The sequence below is a fragment of the Ascidiella aspersa genome, chromosome 9 (assembly GCF_963924565.1).
Source record: "Ascidiella aspersa chromosome 9, kaAscAspe10.2, whole genome shotgun sequence".
Lineage (NCBI taxonomy): Eukaryota > Metazoa > Chordata > Ascidiacea > Phlebobranchia > Ascidiidae > Ascidiella > Ascidiella aspersa.
Genome location: NC_139455.1, coordinates 20201878 through 20222709, shown reverse-complemented (window position 1 = coordinate 20222709; position 20832 = coordinate 20201878). Strand labels below are relative to the sequence as shown.

At 36.3% G+C, this 20832-nt stretch overlaps 1 protein-coding gene across 1 annotated transcript; it reads left to right on the top strand.

Annotated features, from left to right (window-relative positions):
- Positions 1 to 467: 467 nt before the first annotated feature.
- LOC146133497 (acid-sensing ion channel 1-like) lies at positions 468 to 19361 on the top strand. Its single transcript, XM_083397768.1, has 10 exons — positions 468 to 666; positions 2421 to 2556; positions 2846 to 2944; positions 4003 to 4119; positions 4929 to 5139; positions 14444 to 14633; positions 17279 to 17415; positions 18097 to 18204; positions 18517 to 18649; positions 19177 to 19361. Exons 1-10 carry the CDS (start codon positions 468 to 470, stop codon positions 19359 to 19361), a joined length of 1515 nt encoding a protein of 504 aa, XP_083253894.1.
- Positions 19362 to 20832: the final 1471 nt, after the last annotated feature.

Sequence of the window (20832 nt, the reverse complement as noted above, 5' to 3'; positions counted from 1 at the left end):
GGGTTCTACAAAAACCCCAGAGGGATAGAAGTAGGTATTAATTTGTAAGATTTTATTTGTTATCTATGTTAACTGTACCCATGTTTGTAAACAGTATATTTTATATTTTGGCAGTGATGCTGTTTCAAGCATATAGGTTTTCCGTGTAACTTAATACATAACTTTGGTAATGTACGTATTTCCCTAATTCTTAATCTACCAATCAGGTGGTCCTGTTAAACGACGAATTGTTTTGTAAATTTGACAAGCTTTTCATCAGGTCAAAGTAGAAAAATTCATTGTGCCCACATTTTGTGCATTTTATTGCTTTTTATTCGAACCTACGGACCTGACGCACATTTGTACGAAGGCTTGTCAACATTACAAAACAATTTGTCTTTATACAGAGTCACCTAATTAGTAGATAACATTAGAGCGAAAGGTGATTAGGGAGAATATCTCAGGGGAGCGGAACACAAAATTTAAAAATGGGAGCTACAATCATCAGACGTCAACCAGAAAGGAAAGAAGACTTTAACCATCTCGAGGCGCAAAACGAAGAAATAGCGGCTCTCAATTGCTTGATTGAACGCGAGTTTGCTGCCTCTACCACATGCCATGGTATAGCGTATTGGAGCACTTCGAAATATACACTGCAGAAGCTCTTTTGGATCTTGCTCGTCTTGGGTAAGCGGTTGAGCGCGCCGAAATGACGAGGGTTATATTCCCAAGGTTAAAACGTCCTGTTTTTCTAGTGGCTTGACTGCTTTGAAAAACAAAGAACTGAAAAACTGACTCAACTTGTTAATTGCGCGACCTGGGTCGGGCAACTAGCATTTTGACAATCACCCAAAGATTTACCCTTTTAACATTGTAACCAAATAGCAACTCTGCCATAACTTAAAACTATGCTTTTCACGCTGTTCCTGTGCGACACAATGGACAAATCTGTTCCGCCGAAAAGTGGAATCGCGAAAATTTATTTGTCATAAATAACAGCGAAAATGTATAAGTTGGCATCTAAGCCAGTGGTCCCCAACCTGTGGGTCACGTGTCGCCCAAAAGATTTCTGGGGTTGTCATAACTCATTATATTTCCGCTGTTTTAGTACGATTTATGTATTTCGTTTGCTTGGTAATGACGTCCCACCAATAAACGTTGCTGAGTGCATCTTCTTTTTTTTTAGCTCTCCAGAGCTGCGCAAATTACGCTTCTCTGATTTTGGCGCAGCGAATGTCGCACTTTCTCAAATTGTTTCACTGCGACATTTTTTCAATGAGTTATAAATCGGATGGATTTTAAAACGTCAACTTTTTGTTATCTAATTTGGGTAACGTGGTTTGCAGATATAAGGACTATATATAGACTTTATATTCTTAATTATAACAGCGAATGCAGCAAATCGCATTTCTCAAAACTCGTTAAAAGTGCAAACATTTACTTTTGTACTTCGATGCAATCACCGTACCCGACTCTGCCAAATTTTGTTATTTAACCCCCCATTACTGCGAAATGAGCATATTAAAACGAAACATCGCAATCGCTTGAAAGGAGAGCATGACATGCGGTTAAGTTCATGCAAAGGGGATACAAAAACTAGTGGATGCTAGGCAGGCGCAATAATTTTTCTATTCGTATCTGAAAACAAAATGGGGTCACTATAAAAATTCTGATTAGATTTTATTTCAATTTGGGTCGCTTCTTAAAAAGGTTGAAGACCACAGGTCTAAGCGGTCCATGACCAGTTAAAAAAGTAAAATAAAAGAACAACATTTAGAGAGCAATATAACTTTGAAAAAATTTAATTCAAATTAGGACTATCAACTCTCGATGTACTCGGATAAATCACCATATATTTGAATAGGCCAAAGATTGCATATCGAGCATATTAATTTGAAACGTAAATAAACTTACATTCCAATAATACAAGGTAGCGGGATGAACAATACTATTCCCAAGTCGGCACCTACACCAATTCAGGAAGTTAAACCATAGGTTTTTTGCATGTATAGCGTTGTTCCGAAATAAAGTTAAATCTATCTATATGCTTGGACCCCAGAAATTAATTTTAGGGGATCCATGAGGGCCAAATTGAAGTATTGGCGTATATTTAAGAAGTAATCAATTTTGTAAATAAAAGAACTAAAAACATAACGTTTTACTACTTAATGTATTTAGACTCTATTTTACTTAAATCATCAGCATATTCTTGAAAGTTTATCTGTATTGTGACAATATGTTATGAAATATCAGGACATTTCTACAGTCTATTCGATTGTGACGTTAATTTATGACGTCATTTAAAAAAATTCTTGCCTTCCGAGGTCCACGCCAAGCCAAAATATGTTTAGAGGTCCGCGGTAAAAAAGTTTAAGAATCCCTTCTCTAGAGAAGAATTTCAATCTTCGAGGGACAAGTCGACGGGCAAAATTTTTTTGCAGGAATGAGCTCGGTGATGCTGCAGCAAGTGGCGTTTCGGATCTCGGCTTATTACGAGTACCAGTCGACCACCGACGTTTCCACTGTCTTTCCAGACAGCATCGAATTTCCCGCCGTCACCATCTGCAACTTTAACAAGTAAGATACTAAAACTTTTAGCTTTAAGCCGGGCGTTATGCTTCAGTGAGCAACAGGTGTTTATATTATTATTAACAAAAAATACATTTTTGGGAGACGTCCTAAAACAAACAAAATGTTCCAACAAAGTAAAAGTGTGAGATTATACCGTTTTTTTTGTTTTGTTTTTTATCGGTAGTGTGTCATATTAGCTTAACTTGTCATGTTTGTCTGGCAACATTTTTACCACCAAGTTTCTAACTTCCATATACCCCGAAAACACGAGTTTTACAAAACTTTATTTTACCAGATACTTTAATCCAATGTCGGTTGAAGAGCGAAATGCAATGAGGACGCTTAGCAGGGTCGGTTCATTTTCAGCAATCAAGATTTCTGAACATTCAGAAACGTATGTTAATTATTTGTAAATCGTTGTGAAATAAGTAGTGTGCAATTCAGATTTGGACCAATTATATTTTGTAATTGTATTTGATGTAATTAATTACAGGGAGTCGAACCGTTTGACTTTTCCGGTTCGGGTTTGTTTCAGGTTCAGGGTTCTTGGTAATCCGGTTCAGTTCCGGTTTGGGGTTCGAAAAAAATTGAAAGTTTCGGTTCAGTTCCGGTTCGACTATCGTTATTTCAAAACCGGTTTATAAAGTTTCGGTTGAGATACAACATAAGTTGTGTTTAATCTAGAAATGTGGGTCAATTAATGTGGAGAAATTGTAAGTCATTAATCTAAGTTACGTGACGTAGCAAAATAACAGTAGCTCATTATTAAAATATCTAAAAAATAAAAAACAACGTTTAATTTAATCAATATTTATATTTTTTTTTCATACACCTTCGAACATGGCATAACTTGAATCTGTAAAATACAAGCTTTGTTCAGATTCTTTAAATTTATTCGGTTCTGTTTCGATTGGGCTTTGGTTACGGTTCGGAAAAAAAATTGACCCCAAACCGGTTCATAAAGTTCCGGCTCAGTTTCTGTTCGACTCTCTGGTTTATTTTCTTTGGGAAGCGATGTGACTTAAACTGTTTTCCATATTTCATCAGCAATAGAAAACTTAGATCAAATGTAATTTATGATGTAATTGCTTTAATGTGAAAAAAACCTTTAGGGGGGTAATTGTAACTGCCATTGAACTGAATTAATGTGATTTATCCAACTCTGGTTTGCATACAAGTCGCACATACCTGACGCAGCAGATGTCAAAATTGTGATACAAAAGATTGTTTTTAGAAATTACAAAAAACGCAAGCGGCACACAGTTTGAGAATCATTGGTCTATATATTGTGTATGAGGTATCATACATACTGTATCCTCGACCATTTCGCATCAGCATCTTGATTTATTTATTTTTTTTAATAATATTAATAATTTTTTATACATTGGTAGTTACATTACTCCGTTTAGCAACGATATTTCCCTGCACCTTAAAAGATTGTTTGATAAACAGAGTTGACTTGCTGTTGAACGACCTCGCCTTTTTCGACGCACTCAACGTTACCGTGAGTTCGTATTTGGACAAGAGGGGCTACAAACTGAGAGATCGCACTGAGTTGCGGCAATGCAGGTAGGTTACGTTCTACAAGAGTGCTTCGAGACCTTACTTTCGTCCGCCATGATTTTTTCCCACCGAAAGCCAGTGGCGCAGCCAGCCGGGGGGTTGGGGCAAAAAGTTTGAACTTGTTTTGGCTTTGTCACTGTGTTAACTGCCGTAACGAACACAAATAACAATGTTAGCAAACCGTTTCGAGCAGCGACGGACTGAGTGTTATATAAACTACATCGTTTGTGACGTGCATGACAATTGAAGGTGTGGCATGCCTTTGATCGACTGTTGTGGTACTGATCATAAAATGCTTTGGGGGGCCCCTCAGGCCTTCCCTGGCTACGCCTATGCCGAGAGCGAAATTATTATATCAAAAAACGATAAAAGCAATGCGACAACAAACTCCAGCTTGTTTGTTGATCAATACGAGCGATCACAGATGTAAAGCGTTTATTACAATCACAAAACAAAGTCTTGCTCTAATAAAAAACTGAACAAAATTAGTTGCAGTGTCTTTGCTTAGTCGCTTTATTTCTTAAAAACCTTTTTTGCGACAAAAAGTTCATCGACGTATATTAAATCTAACGAAAACTAAAAAACAAAACAACAATGTTTTATTTAAATTTTTTTAAACATACAAAGTCACTGATTTTTTACACTGATGGTGGCATGAGGTGTTACCGAAACGTTTGTAAACAGCAAAATGTCAATTTTATGGAATATAAAGGCTTTAGTACTTTTATTGAAATTATTACAACGTGTTTGATGTTCCAAAGTATATGTTCGAGTTAACCGTATTTTAACCTTATTGCCCCATTCTCCCATCCAAGGTACGGAAACGAAAAATGCAACTTGGAGCACTTCGGCGTCTACATATCGGACATGGGCAGATGTCACACCTTCAACTTCAACCGTTCCAACACCATTTACCAGAATGTGGGCGGTGTAGGTTACGGCCTATCGGTGGTGCTGGACGCCGCTCAGTCAAAATACGTCGACGATGCAACCGTTGTCAACCAAGAAGCCGGAATTAGATTCCAGGTTCATGCTTTTAAAGCTTGTCGTTAGAGATTATATTAAAACCAAGTGCTTATTTTTATCACTTGCCTTTAAGAAAACCGCTATTTTTTAACGTCTAGTTGGCGATAATTTATTTAATTTTTGTGCAAAGACCTCAACAACCTTGACCAAGCTGTGAACGATACAACGCTATAAAGGGATGTGTTACTCAGGGTTGTTAGAGTTAAATCCATTAAAAAATAACTTAAGATTGATTCGAGCAATTACTATTATGCGCCAATTTAAGTCACCATGTATCCCTTCTAAGGGGAACACCAACTGATTCTTAGTTGGCCAATGCTAAACTTTTTATAATAGTATAGTTTTATAGTTTCATGCTATCCTTAACGTTACTTCTGTTGTTATGTTTTCGTAGGCTTTAACTCAAACTTTAACATATGCAGGTGGCCTAAGTAACTGCAAAATATGGTTAATGATATACGATTTTGCAAACAGATACAAATCCTAACAGTTTCTCAGAGTTTTGCCCCCCTTTATTTATATGTACTAAAATAAATTAAAACTAGTTATATGGGCCGAAAATTTATTTTCGGGACATATCTTGTTTTTGCCGTTATTATATGGGCCGAAAATTTATTTTCGGGACATATCTTGTTTTTGCCGTTATTATATGGGCCGAAAATTTATTTTCGGGACATATCTTGTTTTTGCCGTTATTCTTTTTTGGTTTCCTATGGTTTCCTATGGTTTCCTATGGTTTGTTTCAGACCGACTTTTGTCCGAAGCTTTATAGAAAAAGTAGACATCGTAGAACCTTCAAATTTTCAGACATGGCGTAGAGTGGTATGTAGGTGCTTTGTAAAAGTTTATGAGGCTGCACTCCCAGGGGCCTTTGCTTGGGGGGTAAAAACCTGAAATATTGCGTTTTAGCACTTTGTAGCTAACGACAGCCATCTAGCAGCAGAAAAACTTTCATACAGAATTCGTTCATATTCGCTTGCTTTGTCCAGCTCGCGTCGCGACGAGGCGGCTGCTGGCATCCCTGCTGCGCCCTATTGTCCCGCGCGTGCAACATTTGTGTTGGAAGTGGCTTGCCTAGTAAAACTATGCACATGCGACTTGCCTTTCATAAAGAGGCCTCTCTAAGTAAAAAAACCTATTGCTCTTACAACACAAAATATTTTACCACCACAAATTTAAATGCGAATCCTACAGGCAGTGTACACATCTCTGTTAGCACATGTTGTAATTGTTGCACCATTCAAACATATCAACACCAGGTCTAAGCAAATATAATTATACAAGGGCCGCAACAACAAAAAGCTTAAGTTTAACGCATTCTTAACGACGACGTTACAAAGCTACGTCATAACATGGCGTCATAAATAAATAAATCTTGCGTTTATTGGATTTAAATTGGCAAAACTTTTAATATAAAACGTGGCTTATTAGGCACATAAACGTGTTTGCATATTGCTCAAAACTACAGATTTAAACTCTGTTTGAACAGTGATTGCTCAGACCAAGGCATGGTAAAAATTTACACAGTAAAAGTTGGAAAAAGTATAGCAAACCATAGACGTTAAATCATTTAGAGAGAATGAAAATATTGACTTTTTAAACATGCTAGCTGACCAAAATGTGATAACATGGCCGTAAGCATTATCTACGTAAATTTTTATTGATCAAATGTATGTTTCGATCATTTGCCAAAATCTACGCCATATTTGAACCCCCTTCGCTTCAAAGCCATAAGTTATTATATTATTATACACAACTTATAATTGTGTGTAGATATGTTGGATTGGAGTAACATACAGAACAGGTGCAAATAGCAAATATTCTCCAAATACGATGTTTCCAATATTCTCCAAATCGTATTTCATCGTATTGTCGCGGTAATACACAAAGAGGTAAGGCCGTGAATAAAGTTTCACCCACCGTACAATTAACGGAGGGAAGCATTTCGAGTAGGGATGTTCAAGGCAGAATATCGGCGACACATTTATAATGCTTGCTTTAAATGCGGCGTCAGCATTTTTTGGGGCGACCAATTACTTCGCGATAAGCTTCGCCTAATAATTAAGTGTCAATAGGGTGTATTTACCGCCGCAAGTTTAAATGCGAAATCTTAAGGCAGTCTACGCCTCTCTGTTAGCACCTGTTGTGCATCTTGCTCCAACCAGCATACCAACATCAGGCCTAAACTTATCTAGCAAAACCTTCGATTTAATAGTTTGCGTAAGGCACGTAATAGTGTTTTTCATATTGTTTGAAACTACAGATTTAAAGCCTGTTTTAACAGTGATTGTTCGGACCAAGCTATGGTAAAAAATTACCTAGTGAAAGTTTGCAAAAGTATAGCAAACCATAGGCGTTAAACCATTTTTAGTCTTTAAGAGAATGATAATATTTGATTTTCAAACACGTAAGCTGGTCAAAATTTAATAAAATAGCCATATGCATTATCTTAGTAAATTCTATTTATCAAATATATGTTTCGATCATTCCCCAAATTCTACGCCATATTTGAACCCCTTTCGCATCAAAGGCGCCGCAAATTTAAATGCGAAATCTGGTGGCAACTCTAATCCAACATATCAACACCAGGCCTACACAACTTAGAATTGTGTGTTGATATGTTGGATTGGAGTAACATACTATACAGGTGCAAATAGCAAATATTCTCAAAATACGATTTTTCCAATATTCTCCAAATCGTATTTCATCGTATTGTTGCGGTAATACACAAAGAGGTAAGGCCGTGAATAAAGTTTCACCCACCGTACAATTAACGGAGGGAAGCATTGCGAGTAGAGATGTTCAAAGCAGAATATCGGCGACTCATTTATAATGCTTGCTTTAAATGCGGCGTCAGCATTTTTTGGGGCGACCAATTACTTTGCGATAAGCTTCGCCTAATAATCAAGTGTCAATAGGGTGTATTTACCGCCGCAAATTTAAATGCGAAATCTTAAGGCAGTGTACGCCTCTCTGTTAGCACCTGTTGTGCATGTTGCTCCAACCAACATACCAATATCAGGCCTAAACAACTAGCAAAACTTTCGATTTAATAGTTTGCGTATTAGGCACATAATAGTATGTTTCATATTGTTTAAAACTACAGATTTAAAGTCTGTTTTAACAGTGATTGCTCGGACCAAGCCATGGTACGAATTTACCGAGTAAAAGTTTGCAAAAGTATTGCAAACCATAGGCGTTAAACCATTTTAAGTCTTGAGGAGAATTATAATATTTGGTTTTCAAACACGTAAGCTCTGGCCAAAATGTAATAAAATGGCCATGTACATTATCTACGCAAATTCTATTTATCAAATATATGTTTCGATCATTCCCCAAATACTACGCCATATTTGAACCCCTTTCGCATCAAAGTGGGGAAGTTTTCGGCCCATATCTGTTTTTGCTTGCAGAAACAAGTTAAGGAAAATGAAAAACAAAATATGAAATATATAATATAAAATACACAATACAAAATACAAAATATTAAAAAATAAAAAGTGTAAAATAAAAAAAATATTAAATAAAAAAAAAAATAAAAAAAAAAAAATAAAAAACACACAAAAAAAATAAAAATAAAAATTAAAAAATGAATATGAAAAATAAAATTGAAAAAAAATAAATAAATAAATAAAATCAATTTAAAAAAAAAATTAAAACTAAATAAAAATAAACACTAAGCCCTGACAATATACCCCCTGACAAAATATACAACAACCGCACCCCCGTCTAGTTCTTTTTTGGTTTCCTATGGTTTCCTATGGTTTCCTATGGTTTCCTATGGTTTCCTATGGTTTCCTATGGTTTGTTTCAGACCGAGTTTTGTCCGAAGCTTTATAGAAAAAGTAGACATCGTAGAACCTTCAAATTTTCAGACATGGCGTAGAGTGGTATGTAGGTGCTTTGTAAAAGTTTATGAGGCTGCACTCCCAGGGGCCTTTGCTTGGGGGGTAAAAACCTGAAATATTGCGTTTTAGCACTTTTTAGCTAACGACAGCCATCTAGCAGCAGAAAAACTTTCATACAGAATTCGTTCATATTCGCTTGCTTTGTCCAGCTCGCGTCGCGACGAGGCGGCTGCTGGCATCCCTGCTGCGCCCTATTGTCCCGCGCGTGCAACATTTGTGTTGGAAGTGGCTTGCCTAGTAAAACTATGCACACGCGACTTGCCTTTCATAAAGAGGCCTCTCTAAGTAAAAAAACCTATTGCTCTTACAACACAAAATATTTTACCACCGCAAATTTAAATGCGAATCCTACAGGCAGTGTACACATCTCTGTTAGCACATGTTGTAATTGTTGCACCATTCAAACATATCAACACCAGGTCTAAGCAAATATAATTATACAAGGGCCGCAACAACAAAAAGCTTAAGTTTAACGCATTCTTAACGACGACGTTACAAAGCTACGTCATAACATGGCGTCATAAATAAATAAATCTTGCGTTTATTGGATTTAAATTGGCAAAATTTTCAATATAAAACGTGGCTTATTAGGCACATAAACGTGTTTGCATATTGCTCAAAACTACAGATTTAAACTCTGTTTCAACAGTGATTGCTCAGACCAAGGCATGGTAAAAATTTACACAGTAAAAGTTGGAAAAAGTGTAGCAAACCATAGACGTTAAATCATTTAGAGAGAATGAAAATATTGACTTTTTAAACATGCTAGCTGACCAAAATGTAATAACATGGCCGTAAGCATTATCTACGTAAATTTTTATTGATCAAATGTATGTTTCGATCATTTGCCAAAATCTACGCCATATTTGAACCCCCTTCGCTTCAAAGCCATAAGTTATTATATTATTATACACAACTTATAATTGTGTGTAGATATGTTGGATTGGAGTAACATGCAGAACAGGTGCAAATAGCAAATATTCTCCAAATACGATGTTTCCAATATTCTCCAAATCGTATTTCATCGTATTGTTGCGGTAATACACAAAGAGGTAAGGCCGTGAATAAAGTTTCACCCACCGTACAATTAACGGAGGGAAGCATTTCGAGTAGGGATGTTCATGGCAGAATATCGGCGACACATTTATAATGCTTGCTTTAAATGCGGCGTCAGCATTTTTTGGGGCGACCAATTACTTCGCGATAAGCTTCGCGTAATAATTAAGTGTCAATAGGGTGTATTTACCGCCGCAAGTTTAAATGCGAAATCTTAAGGCAGTCTACGCCTCTCTGTTAGCACCTGTTGTGCATCTTGCTCCAACCAGCATACCAACATCAGACCTAAACTTATCTAGCAAAACTTTCGATTTAATAGTTTGCGTATTAGGCACGTAATAGTGTTTTTCATATTGTTTGAAACGACAGATTTAAAGCCTGTTTTAACAGTGATTGCTCGGACCAAGCTATGGTAAAAAATTACCTAGTGAAAGTTTGCAAAAGTATAGCAAACCATAGGCGTTAAACCATTTTTAGTCTTTAAGAGAATGATAATATTTGATTTTCAAACACGTAAGCTGGTCAAAATTTAATAAAATAGCCATATGCATTATCTAAGTAAATTCTATTTATCAAATATATGTTTCGATCATTCCCCAAATTCTACGCCATATTTGAACCCCTTTCGCATCAAAGGCATATTTTAAGTGGGGAAGTTTTCGGCCCATATCTGTTTTTGCTTGCAGAAACAAGTTAAGGAAAAAACAAAATACATAATATAAAGTACACAATACAAAATATTAAAAAAAAAATTAAAAAAAAAAAAAATTAAAATAAAGTAAAAATTGAAAATAAACACTAAGCCCTGAAAATATATCCCCTGACAAAATATACAACAACCGCACCCCCGTCTAGTTCTTTTTTGGTTTCCTATGGTTTCCTATGGTTTCCTATGGTTTCCTATGGTTTCCTATGGTTTGTTTCAGACCGAGTTTTGTCCGAAGCTTTATAGAAAAAGTAGATATCGTAGAACCTTCAAATTTTCAGACATGGCGTACAGTGGTATGTAGGTGCTTTGTAAAAGTTTATGAGGCTGCACTCCCAGGGGCCTTTGCTTGGGGGGTAAAAACCTGAAATATTGCGTTTTAGCACTTTGTAGCTAACGACAGCCATCTAGCAGCAGAAAAACTTTCATACAGAATTCGTTCATATTCGCTTGCTTTGTCCAGCTCGCGTCGCGACGAGGCGGCTGCTGGCATCCCTGCTGCGCCCTATTGTCCCGCGCGTGCAACATTTGTGTTGGAAGTGGCTTGCCTAGTAAAACTATGCACATGCGACTTGCCTTTCATAAAGAGGCCTCTCTAAGTAAAAAAACCTATTGCTCTTACAACACAAAATATTTTACCACCGCAAATTTAAATGCGAATCCTACAGACAGTGTACACATCTCTGTTAGCACATGTTGTAATTGTTGCACCATTCAAACGTATCAACACCAGGTCTAAGCAAATATAATTATACAAGGGCCGCAACAACAAAAAGCTTAAGTTTAACGCATTCTTAACGACGACGTTACAAAGCTACGTCATAACATGGCGTCATAAATAAATAAATCTTGCGTTTATTGGATTTAAATTGGCAAAACTTTCAATATAAAGCGTGGCTTATTAGGCACATAAACGTGTTTGCATATTGCTCAAAACTACAGATTTAAACTCTGTTTCAACAGTCCCAAGGCATGGTAAAAATTTACACAGTAAAAGTTGGAAAAAGTATAGCAAACCATAGACGTTAAATCATTTAGAGAGAATGAAAATATTGACTTTTTAAACATGCTAGCTGACCAAAATGTAATAACATGGCCGTAAGCATTATCTACGTAAATTTTTATTGATCAAATGTATGTTTCGATCATTTGCCAAAATCTACGCCATATTTGAACCCCCTTCGCTTCAAAGCCATAAGTTATTATATTATTATACACAACTTATAATTGTGTGTAGATATGTTGGATTGGAGTAACATACAGAACAGGTGCAAATAGCAAATATTCTCCAAATACGATGTTTCCAATATTCTCCAAATCGTATTTCATCGTATTGTCGCGGTAATACACAAAGAGGTAAGGCCGTAAATAAAGTTTCACCCACCGTACAATTAACGGAGGGAAGCATTTCGAGTAGGGATGTTCAAGGCAGAATATCGGCGACACATTTATAATGCTTGCTTTAAATGCGGCGTCAGCATTTTTTGGGGCGACCAATTACTTCGCGATAAGCTTCGCCTAATAATTAAGTGTCAATTAGGGTGTATTTACCGCCGCAAGTTTAAATGCGAAATCTTAAGGCAGTCTACGCCTCTCTGTTAGCACCTGTTGTGCATCTTGCTCCAACCAGCATACCAACATCAGGCCTAAACTTATCTAGCAAAACTTTCGATTTAATAGTTTGCGTATTAGGCACGTAATAGTGTTTTTCATATTGTTTGAAACGACAGATTTAAAGCCTGTTTTAACAGTGATTGCTCGGACCAAGCTATGGTAAAAAATTACCTAGTGAAAGTTTGCAAAAGTATAGCAAACCATAGGCGTTAAACCATTTTTAGTCTTTAAGAGAATGATAATATTTGATTTTCAAACACATAAGCTGGTCAAAATTTAATAAAATAGCCATATGCATTATCTAAGTAAATTCTATTTATCAAATATATGTTTCGATCATTCCCCAAATTCTACGCCATATTTGAACCACTTTCGCATCAAAGGCATATTTTAAGTGGGGAAGTTTTCGGCCCATATCTGTTTTTGCTTGCAGAAACAAGTTAAGGAAAATGAAAAACAAAATATATAATATAAAGTACACAATACAAAATATTAAAAAAAAAATTAAAAAAAAAAAAAATTAAAATAAAGTAAAAATTGAAAATAAACACTAAGCCCTGAAAATATACCCCCTGACGAAATATACAACAACCGCACCCCCGTCTAGTTGTATTTCTATTTTTTTAATTTTTAAAATGATTCAATAAGCACGGAAGTCAAGCTAAATGACCAAAACATGAGAAATGTCAACTAAATCGATAAAGGTAAATTGTTTTTGTTTATAAAACAGCAAATAAAAAAATATTAGTTTCATGGCATTTACTTCATAAAACTTTTTCAGCCAGAATACAATGACAAAATGGCTGGGCCATGGTTGAATATCAATAAATGCAAGGTGTCGAGATTTGTTTAACCATAGGAACAAAACGTTAAAATATAGTGGAAATACAGAGAGAACGAAAGCTTTTCTAAAGTTTTAAAGAGAAAAATAACATCTGAGGGAGGTTACATATAACAAGGGTTTGGAAATGATTATGTTATATTCAAGTGATACGATTTTGCAAAGGGGTCGGCCATAAATACCCCGTTTGTTCGCTGCGATAATTCCACTTTACAAAATATGTTTACGCCTACTGGGCAGGGCAGGTGTTTTAAATGTTTTCCTTTTTTTATCTTGATGTACGGGCGAAGAAAGAGCTTCTGACGTTTGGTGAACAGCGATTATCCTGAAATATGCTGGTTTATGTCGCGGCTAAATCGAGCGTATAATCACTAATGCCACGGTTTCTATAAAGCGGTATTAACACAATTGGAAACCGAAAATGACCAGATGATTGTTAAAAACATCCTAAAAAACGGGGCGGCTTTGTTAGCATGTCTGTGTGACCATTTTTAAGAACACTGTTTGAGTTGGTGATATACAATACAACAACAACAATTTTTGTTGTTGAAATAAATGTAACTTCTTTATCATCACTACAAGGTTGTTGTAAGAAAAAACACACGCGATATATAGAGCATATAAAACGAAGGGGAAAATTTAAAATAAAAACCTTAAAGAAATAAAAACCTTAAAGTAGACCATAGAAGTAGTAAGGAAGTAAAATATACGGCAAATCGTCGACATCTGTCCACAGAAGCGTTGTAAATCCGCCTTATTTTAAAATACAGTAAACCTAAGGTGATAATGAATGTTTAAGCCAAACAGGTCGAGAAAATCGACATCATCTTGATAAAGACGTTTTGACATGCATTTGTATCATTATCAGTAAGGCGACAAACGTATTCCGTTTCAAATAAATGTATTTTGTTTGCCAAACAATGCTAGAATACTTAAATCTAACTTTTAGTGCTAAAAATTGTTCAAAATACGTCATTTTCAGCCTGACTTCATTCAATAATTTGTTCAATATAATTTGAGAAGCAAATAGCCTAAAAAGTCAATGAGAATATCCCAATGCATCTGACGGCAGCCAAGTGATGAAGGCTATATGTCAAGGAAGCCAACAAAATGACCATTCGAGTGATTTTAAAACTTTAAGTCTAGTGCTATATAGTTATTTAATATGTGTCTTTCCAGGTCCACAGCAAAGACGTGCCACCAAACGTGGCCAAGTTCGGCACCGCCGTGCCCATCGGTCGCAAGGCGTACGCCTCTGTGACCCGCAAGGACACCAAGGTCATGTACAAGCCTTGGGGAACCTGCGACCCGGAGAACGAAAAGTCACTCATCTACTACCCAACCTACTCCTTGCAAGCGTGCATGCAAGGTTAGGATTTCAATTGGCGATTAATTGTTTTTAAATTCGTTGAGCGAAGTTTCACTCATTTAAAAAGTTATAGAATGGCATATTTCCAACCGAGTTTTCTTTCGAACAATTTCTCTGATTTGCTATTTTCTCTACATAACTTTACTTGTATTTAAGGTTTTTATCGAACAACTTTACTGGGAATTAAGTCATTTTAAAGTGACTTATTCACAGCACTGCAGTTTTTCTCTTACGAAAGTAGGAAAATTGTTTACAAAAACAGACGCACACAGAACTAAACCTCCATATAGTTTATATTTACCAGCTACACATGTTTACAAGTCTAACAAAAAATACTCTTAAGCTAAAAGGCTATTGGTTTGACAGAGGGTCTATGATAATAGCACAAATTTAAAATTCATAAAGACTTACGAACAAAATATTAACGACAATTTACATATTCACCACAAAATCTTACAGCACACGAAACTGTCGAAAACAACAACGCTCTATGTGCATCTGTGATAAAGGATAAACCTTGATTGCCCGTAAAGCTGCTAAACATGGGGCCGCGTTCATGCACTTAAACAAATTAACAGAAATTGCTTTTCACCAGTGTGGTAATGACTTAAGTCAATGAATTGAGTACACTTAAGTCGCTGTTTATGAATGACTTGACTTGAATTAAGTATTTTAAAGAAAACGATTTGACTACAGACTTAGATCATTCGGACGAATGGCTTGACTTAACTTGGGTTGAAATGAAGTGTCTTCATCAAACATTTTACTTTATAAAATTTGATTATTTATCTTAAGTTCTTTACATAAAAAAAATTTATTGCTATACGTTTCATTATGTTTTATTTTGAGGCGAGTTTCTGCTCAGAAATCAGGTTTACCCATTTTAATAGTTTACCGTTTAATTTTTATGACAAGGACTTGACTTGATTTTTATACAAAATAACTTGGACTTGAGTTTTTCTGTACAAATGATTTTACTGGGACTTATGTCACTACAAAATGACTTGTTTGCAACCAGGGCTGCGGAGTCGGAGTCGGACTCGGGACTCGGGACTCAACGGAGTCGGTTTGTTTTGCCGGAGTCGGACTCGGGACTCGGGTAAGACCACGTAAAACTACTCGAGTCCCGAGTCCGACGTGCGCATGCGCAATATCAAATATCAATTTTTAAAACTGTTAAGGCGGCAAAATGTAAATGGTGAAATATGTTTTAACCATGCAATGCGGGTGGATCAATTATGACACCAATATGAGTGGATTGCAAAAAATCCACCTTAATTTAGTTGCGTAAATGGGTAAAATACAGGCTGTAGAGTAGGGCTACCATATTTTCAGCACCTTAAAAGAGGACATTTTCTTGCCTGCAAGTAAAACGAAAGTAGAATTATTACGTTTGAGAAAAACGTGCTATATCCAAGTATTGCATTGAGCTTCGAAATTAACACGTCCTTTTCTGAAACACGGACACCTCTGGCGTAGCTTATCAGTAAACAGAGTTTTATTTTTCAGCATTATAATGTATAGCTTATATTTTGCTTTATTGTTGTCTAAATTTAAAGAAAGCTTCTGGTGAGAACCACCTGATGCCATAGACAAGTGGTTCTTAATATTTTTCAGTTGTGTCCCCCTTGGTAATTTTCCCATGCATTGCGCCCACCCCCCTCTCTACGAAAAGCACTTCGGCATTTTGATTAAATATCACTGAGACAACTTGAAATATTGAAGTTTGTCGTCGGTCACACAAAGCGCAAAAAAAATTGTAATTGGCGCTGAACTGTAAATTCAGGACGATTTTCGTATTGGACACACAATAAATTGCTCGTGCACGAGATGATTGTGACAAACGTGTCGTGAGGGCATTCACTCCACAGTTGAAAGGCTGCGATGTCAGCGCAAATAAAAATGTAAGCGCAAAAATTAAACTTTGCGTTATCGTGTTTCAAAAGATGTGACAACACACAACAACAGCAGCAATATTGCAAAAACATTATCGATTCGCGCGAGTCCCCTGTTGCTAGCCTGTTATCCAATTAAATAAAACATGGATAAAAATAGTTCGAGCGGTGGATGAATTTTATCGTTTAAGTTAGCAAAATTTTAAATAGGGCCGTTATACCTTCAATGTTGTAAAAACATGCAATGGCACTCAAATAGACTTTGTGGTAAAAAAAGTTTACATCTAAGTAGAAAAGATTCGTTTTACCGTTTTAATGTTAAAGTTGGCAAAAACAGAGTTTGTACAGCGCTGTAGGAGTGGTGTACAACACAGCGCAGCCATTGCAATAATTGCAAAAATTAAATGTTAACTTAGAGCTAGCGCAAAAAAAAGTATGACTAACTAATTAAAAATGCAAAAAAAGCGGAGATTTGGACATTTCTAAGCGTCCTCGGAGGAACATTCAGTTTTCTTAAGAAAAGAGGACAAATCCTCCTAAAAGAGGACATATGGTAGGCCTACTGTAGAGTCAGAGCTAGACTCGGGACTCGACAAAATCTTACATTTGGCCGGAGTCGGACTCGGGACTCGGGACTCGGGAGTCGGACTCGTTTTTTTTTTAACCGACTCCACAGCCCTGTTTGCAACCCTGCCTGTGAGTCTACCCTTCAAAAGACATTAATTGTTTTTTACATTATCGAATGTATAGAGTGCTACGGACTGCAAGTGGCCTACAAGTGCGGATGTCGTCCGTTCAATTTCCAGATGATGAACGATACTGAAGAATGCACGCCGAGACAGATGGCCAATTGCAGCACGCGCGAAATAAATCGTGCTGAAAAAGAAGTGAGTTACTATATCATAAGTAGTGTTCCTCAGACATTTTCTAAGCTCGACGTTCGTTTAAACAATATCAAACCCAACAGAACTAGGCCTGCGGAGTCGGAGCCCCAGCCGGTCGCGAGACTCTGGTATCAACCGAGTCAGTTTATTGCGCTGAAGTTGCACGTGTGCATTTTCAAAAGCAGGATCGGCACCGATATGGCCGGACTCTTTAAACCGTTAATGTGAAAGAGCAAAATAAAGATTAAACTAAGTTCAGAACTTAGTAAACAGAAAATTAGTAAACCGGAAATCAGTTTGATTGGATGTTACATGATAAATATATTTTACTACTAAAAACATCACGGTTGGTTTGAGTTTTTATTAACGCACATCCTAATTTATATTGTGTTATGTTTTTAGACACCAATGACGCTTTTAATGACGAAATTTATTTATCATGTGACATTCAAACAAACTGATTTTCGGTTTACAAAGTTCTTTACTTATAGTTTAATCTTCATCATTGATGTGCAACCACAATCGTTTGTTTTTCACCGTCGGATTCAGGCAGATTCTGTTATTCGTAAAGAAAGTAGAATTAAGCAAGAGTATTAGAATGTTTTTTATCCAACGTTTAAAGCCAGAAGTTTAATAAATAATTTACAAATATTATACATGCATTATTTTGGCGTTCATTTTCAGCTCTCTCCGGATTTGTGTCACTGCACTGTTCCCTGTGCCTTTACCAGCTACGATGTTCGAACCTCCTACAGCACTTTGCCTAATTTGGACACGCTCTACCACTTTGCGGTATTGCCTGATAAAGATAACTGGTTATCATTACGTACAGCCCGGACAGACACAAGTAGCGGGCTGCCCTGAAATACAAATTGTTCTGTTTCGGGTACACAAATATCATCGTGCTAAATTAGATTGGATAACCAAAGAATAACATTAGTTTTCTAAACAACAATGGCATTAACTATAGACGTCCAGTTGTCCAGGCAGTTAAGAATACTCGTATAATCAAATTTTTATAATCAGTATTTTCAGCAATCACAATTTAATTTTAAATATCAAAACTATCTTGTTGGCAAGCATTACTTTAACATCGTGTCTCAGAGTATTTTTGACGACACCGGAGACTATCTGGAGGACAATATCCTTGCTCTGGATGTCTTCTTTGAGGAAATCGCATATTCGACCGAAACCCAGTCGAAAAAAATCCAAGAGTCAGCCCTCCTTAGTGATATTGGTAAGAAACTTTTATGATGTAGAAACAAATCATTTTAATTCGACAAAAAATCACGCAAAGATCAACTTCCAAATTCCTTAAGATGAAAACAAATAACGTGGGCATTCTTATTCTGAGCAATATCAACTTAAACAATCTTTTTGGAAATTTTACTTTTTATGTAATTTGTTTTTGCTGTTTATCAAGTTATGTGTTTCGTTTATCGAGTTACCATGTTTCGATTGTTAAGGTCGCATGTTCGATAATTGTTTTTAAGTATATACTGGTAAGCTGTGCATACAATCGTGTTTTTTTTCTTTCTTTTACATTTTATTGTCTGCGGGAGATTCCGTATTTCCGAAGTTGTTTCAGCTTAATAGTAGTAGGTTTCGGTTTTTGGGGACTACTTACTTTTAGAAGTAGTTAAAACACTGCTACCAACAACGGTTTGGACAAAGCTATTCAGAAACAACTCCCGTATCCGGGTCGCGAGAGTTGTATTCCTTTTTTTCTTTTTCTTTTTCTTTTATATATTCAATCGTGTTTAGGTGGCCAGCTGGGCCTGTGGATCGGAATGAGCGTTATAACAACGGCCGAAATCATTCAGTACTTGATAACGAGGATTGCCGGTGCCGTTGTGGCGCTAGTAGCTACTCTACAGCGACGGACGCGGGTACAAGTCTTGCCGAACAGCGGCGACCCGGAAAAATCGGCAGAGGAAAAATCACATTGAAGCCCTATGGAGGAAACTAGACTTTGGCAATTTGAATAACGACCTATTCAACTTTTAGCGCCCTATTTAACGAGCTTTACTATATCTTATAAGTGCTCATGTTTTTTGTTATACGTTATTTTCCTCAGCATTTTGCCTTGTCAGTATTACCGATGGTTTAAACAAATTTGACCTAATAACGTTTTTCTAAAATATTTTGCAGTGAAAATATCACTTCACATTTTAATTTAATTTTACTTTTTTAATTTAGTTTGCTGACAGCCCTGTATGTAAATTGACAAATAACCGTTTCTGCGATCTACACGAATCATGTTTGCGTGAATATAAACATATTCTAGTCATTTTTAAGATTTGTGTATGAAAAATGAAGTGTTTCAAATACTTTATACTTGTTTGTTCATACTTATTGAAGTGAAAGACTGATTTAGAATAAAATAGGCTATAGGTAAATCGAATTTAAGGCTACGAACCTCTTCACTTGCGGTTAAAGGTTAGCATTAGTGAAACTTATATCTTAATGTGGCGTCGTAAAGAAGTGACCTTAAGAACACCAAGGGGCGTTACTTTTTAATTTAAAGGCTACGTTATCGACAATGTTACACCCGTGAACTGTTTATGTGGCAAAAACGCGTAACGCCTTTGGGTTAAAATGATTTTTTCAAAATGGGATTAGACATACTAGCAACCTAACGCTTTTTATTTGCGTGGTTAAAATTGGTAAAAAATACAGTTTTTCGGGGGGCATAGTAACATGACCCACCCCCCTTGTTCTGGTGTCGGTATGCCATATTGTGGTAAAGCCTATTTTAACATTAAAAACTTTTTTAAGTTGAAATAATAACTGGAAATGACAAAAACACGCCTATGTCCTACGATTGGGCTATTTGTGTATTAAACTTGAAAAGGGAAACTTGCTGATTTAGGTTATTGTAGTTTATCAGAATAATACTTTATTGACATGTCTAACAATTGTAATAACAAATTTATTTATTAATACCTTTCTATAATAGCATTTAAATCCCTATATAATTTCATTTTAACACGACATCTAAAAATGCTCAAAAAAACAGTGTTATAGTTTTATACCTTCGCTTCAACGTTTTTAAGTAGAACGGTAGACAATGGCCCTTTAGGAACAGACCCTCTGCTATGCATAATGACAATGGTAAATTCCGTATGGCATTATACTACGATAACTCTGCAAACATGCACCTTTTCAAAACTATTTATATTGTTTGGCCACCTCGGGAAAGTCGAAAAACGCTATACTTTCGTAAAAATGTTTATGTCGCCATGCCAAACAATTTGAAGTGCACAGCACGTAATTAGTAATACACAAGAAATAAAAACGAAAGGCCTAAAAACTAAAGATCGCGGAGGAAAAAAGGCATGTCACGGGACGGTCTGTTCCAATATTTCTTTTTTTTGTTCGTCGCCTTTTATTAAGTCACATTTATTTTTTAATGCTTTT

Excerpts from the sequence above, each read along its gene's own strand:
- LOC146133497 (XM_083397768.1), top strand. The coding sequence starts at position 468 with ATGGGAGCTACAATCATCAGACGTCAACCAGAAAGGAAAGAAGACTTT. Across the intron at positions 2,945-4,002 it reads ATTTCTGAACATTCAGAAAC|AGTTGACTTGCTGTTGAACG; the intron begins GTATGTTAATTA and ends TTTGATAAACAG. Across the intron at positions 18,205-18,516 it reads ACACGCTCTACCACTTTGCG|AGTATTTTTGACGACACCGG; the intron begins GTATTGCCTGAT and ends ATCGTGTCTCAG.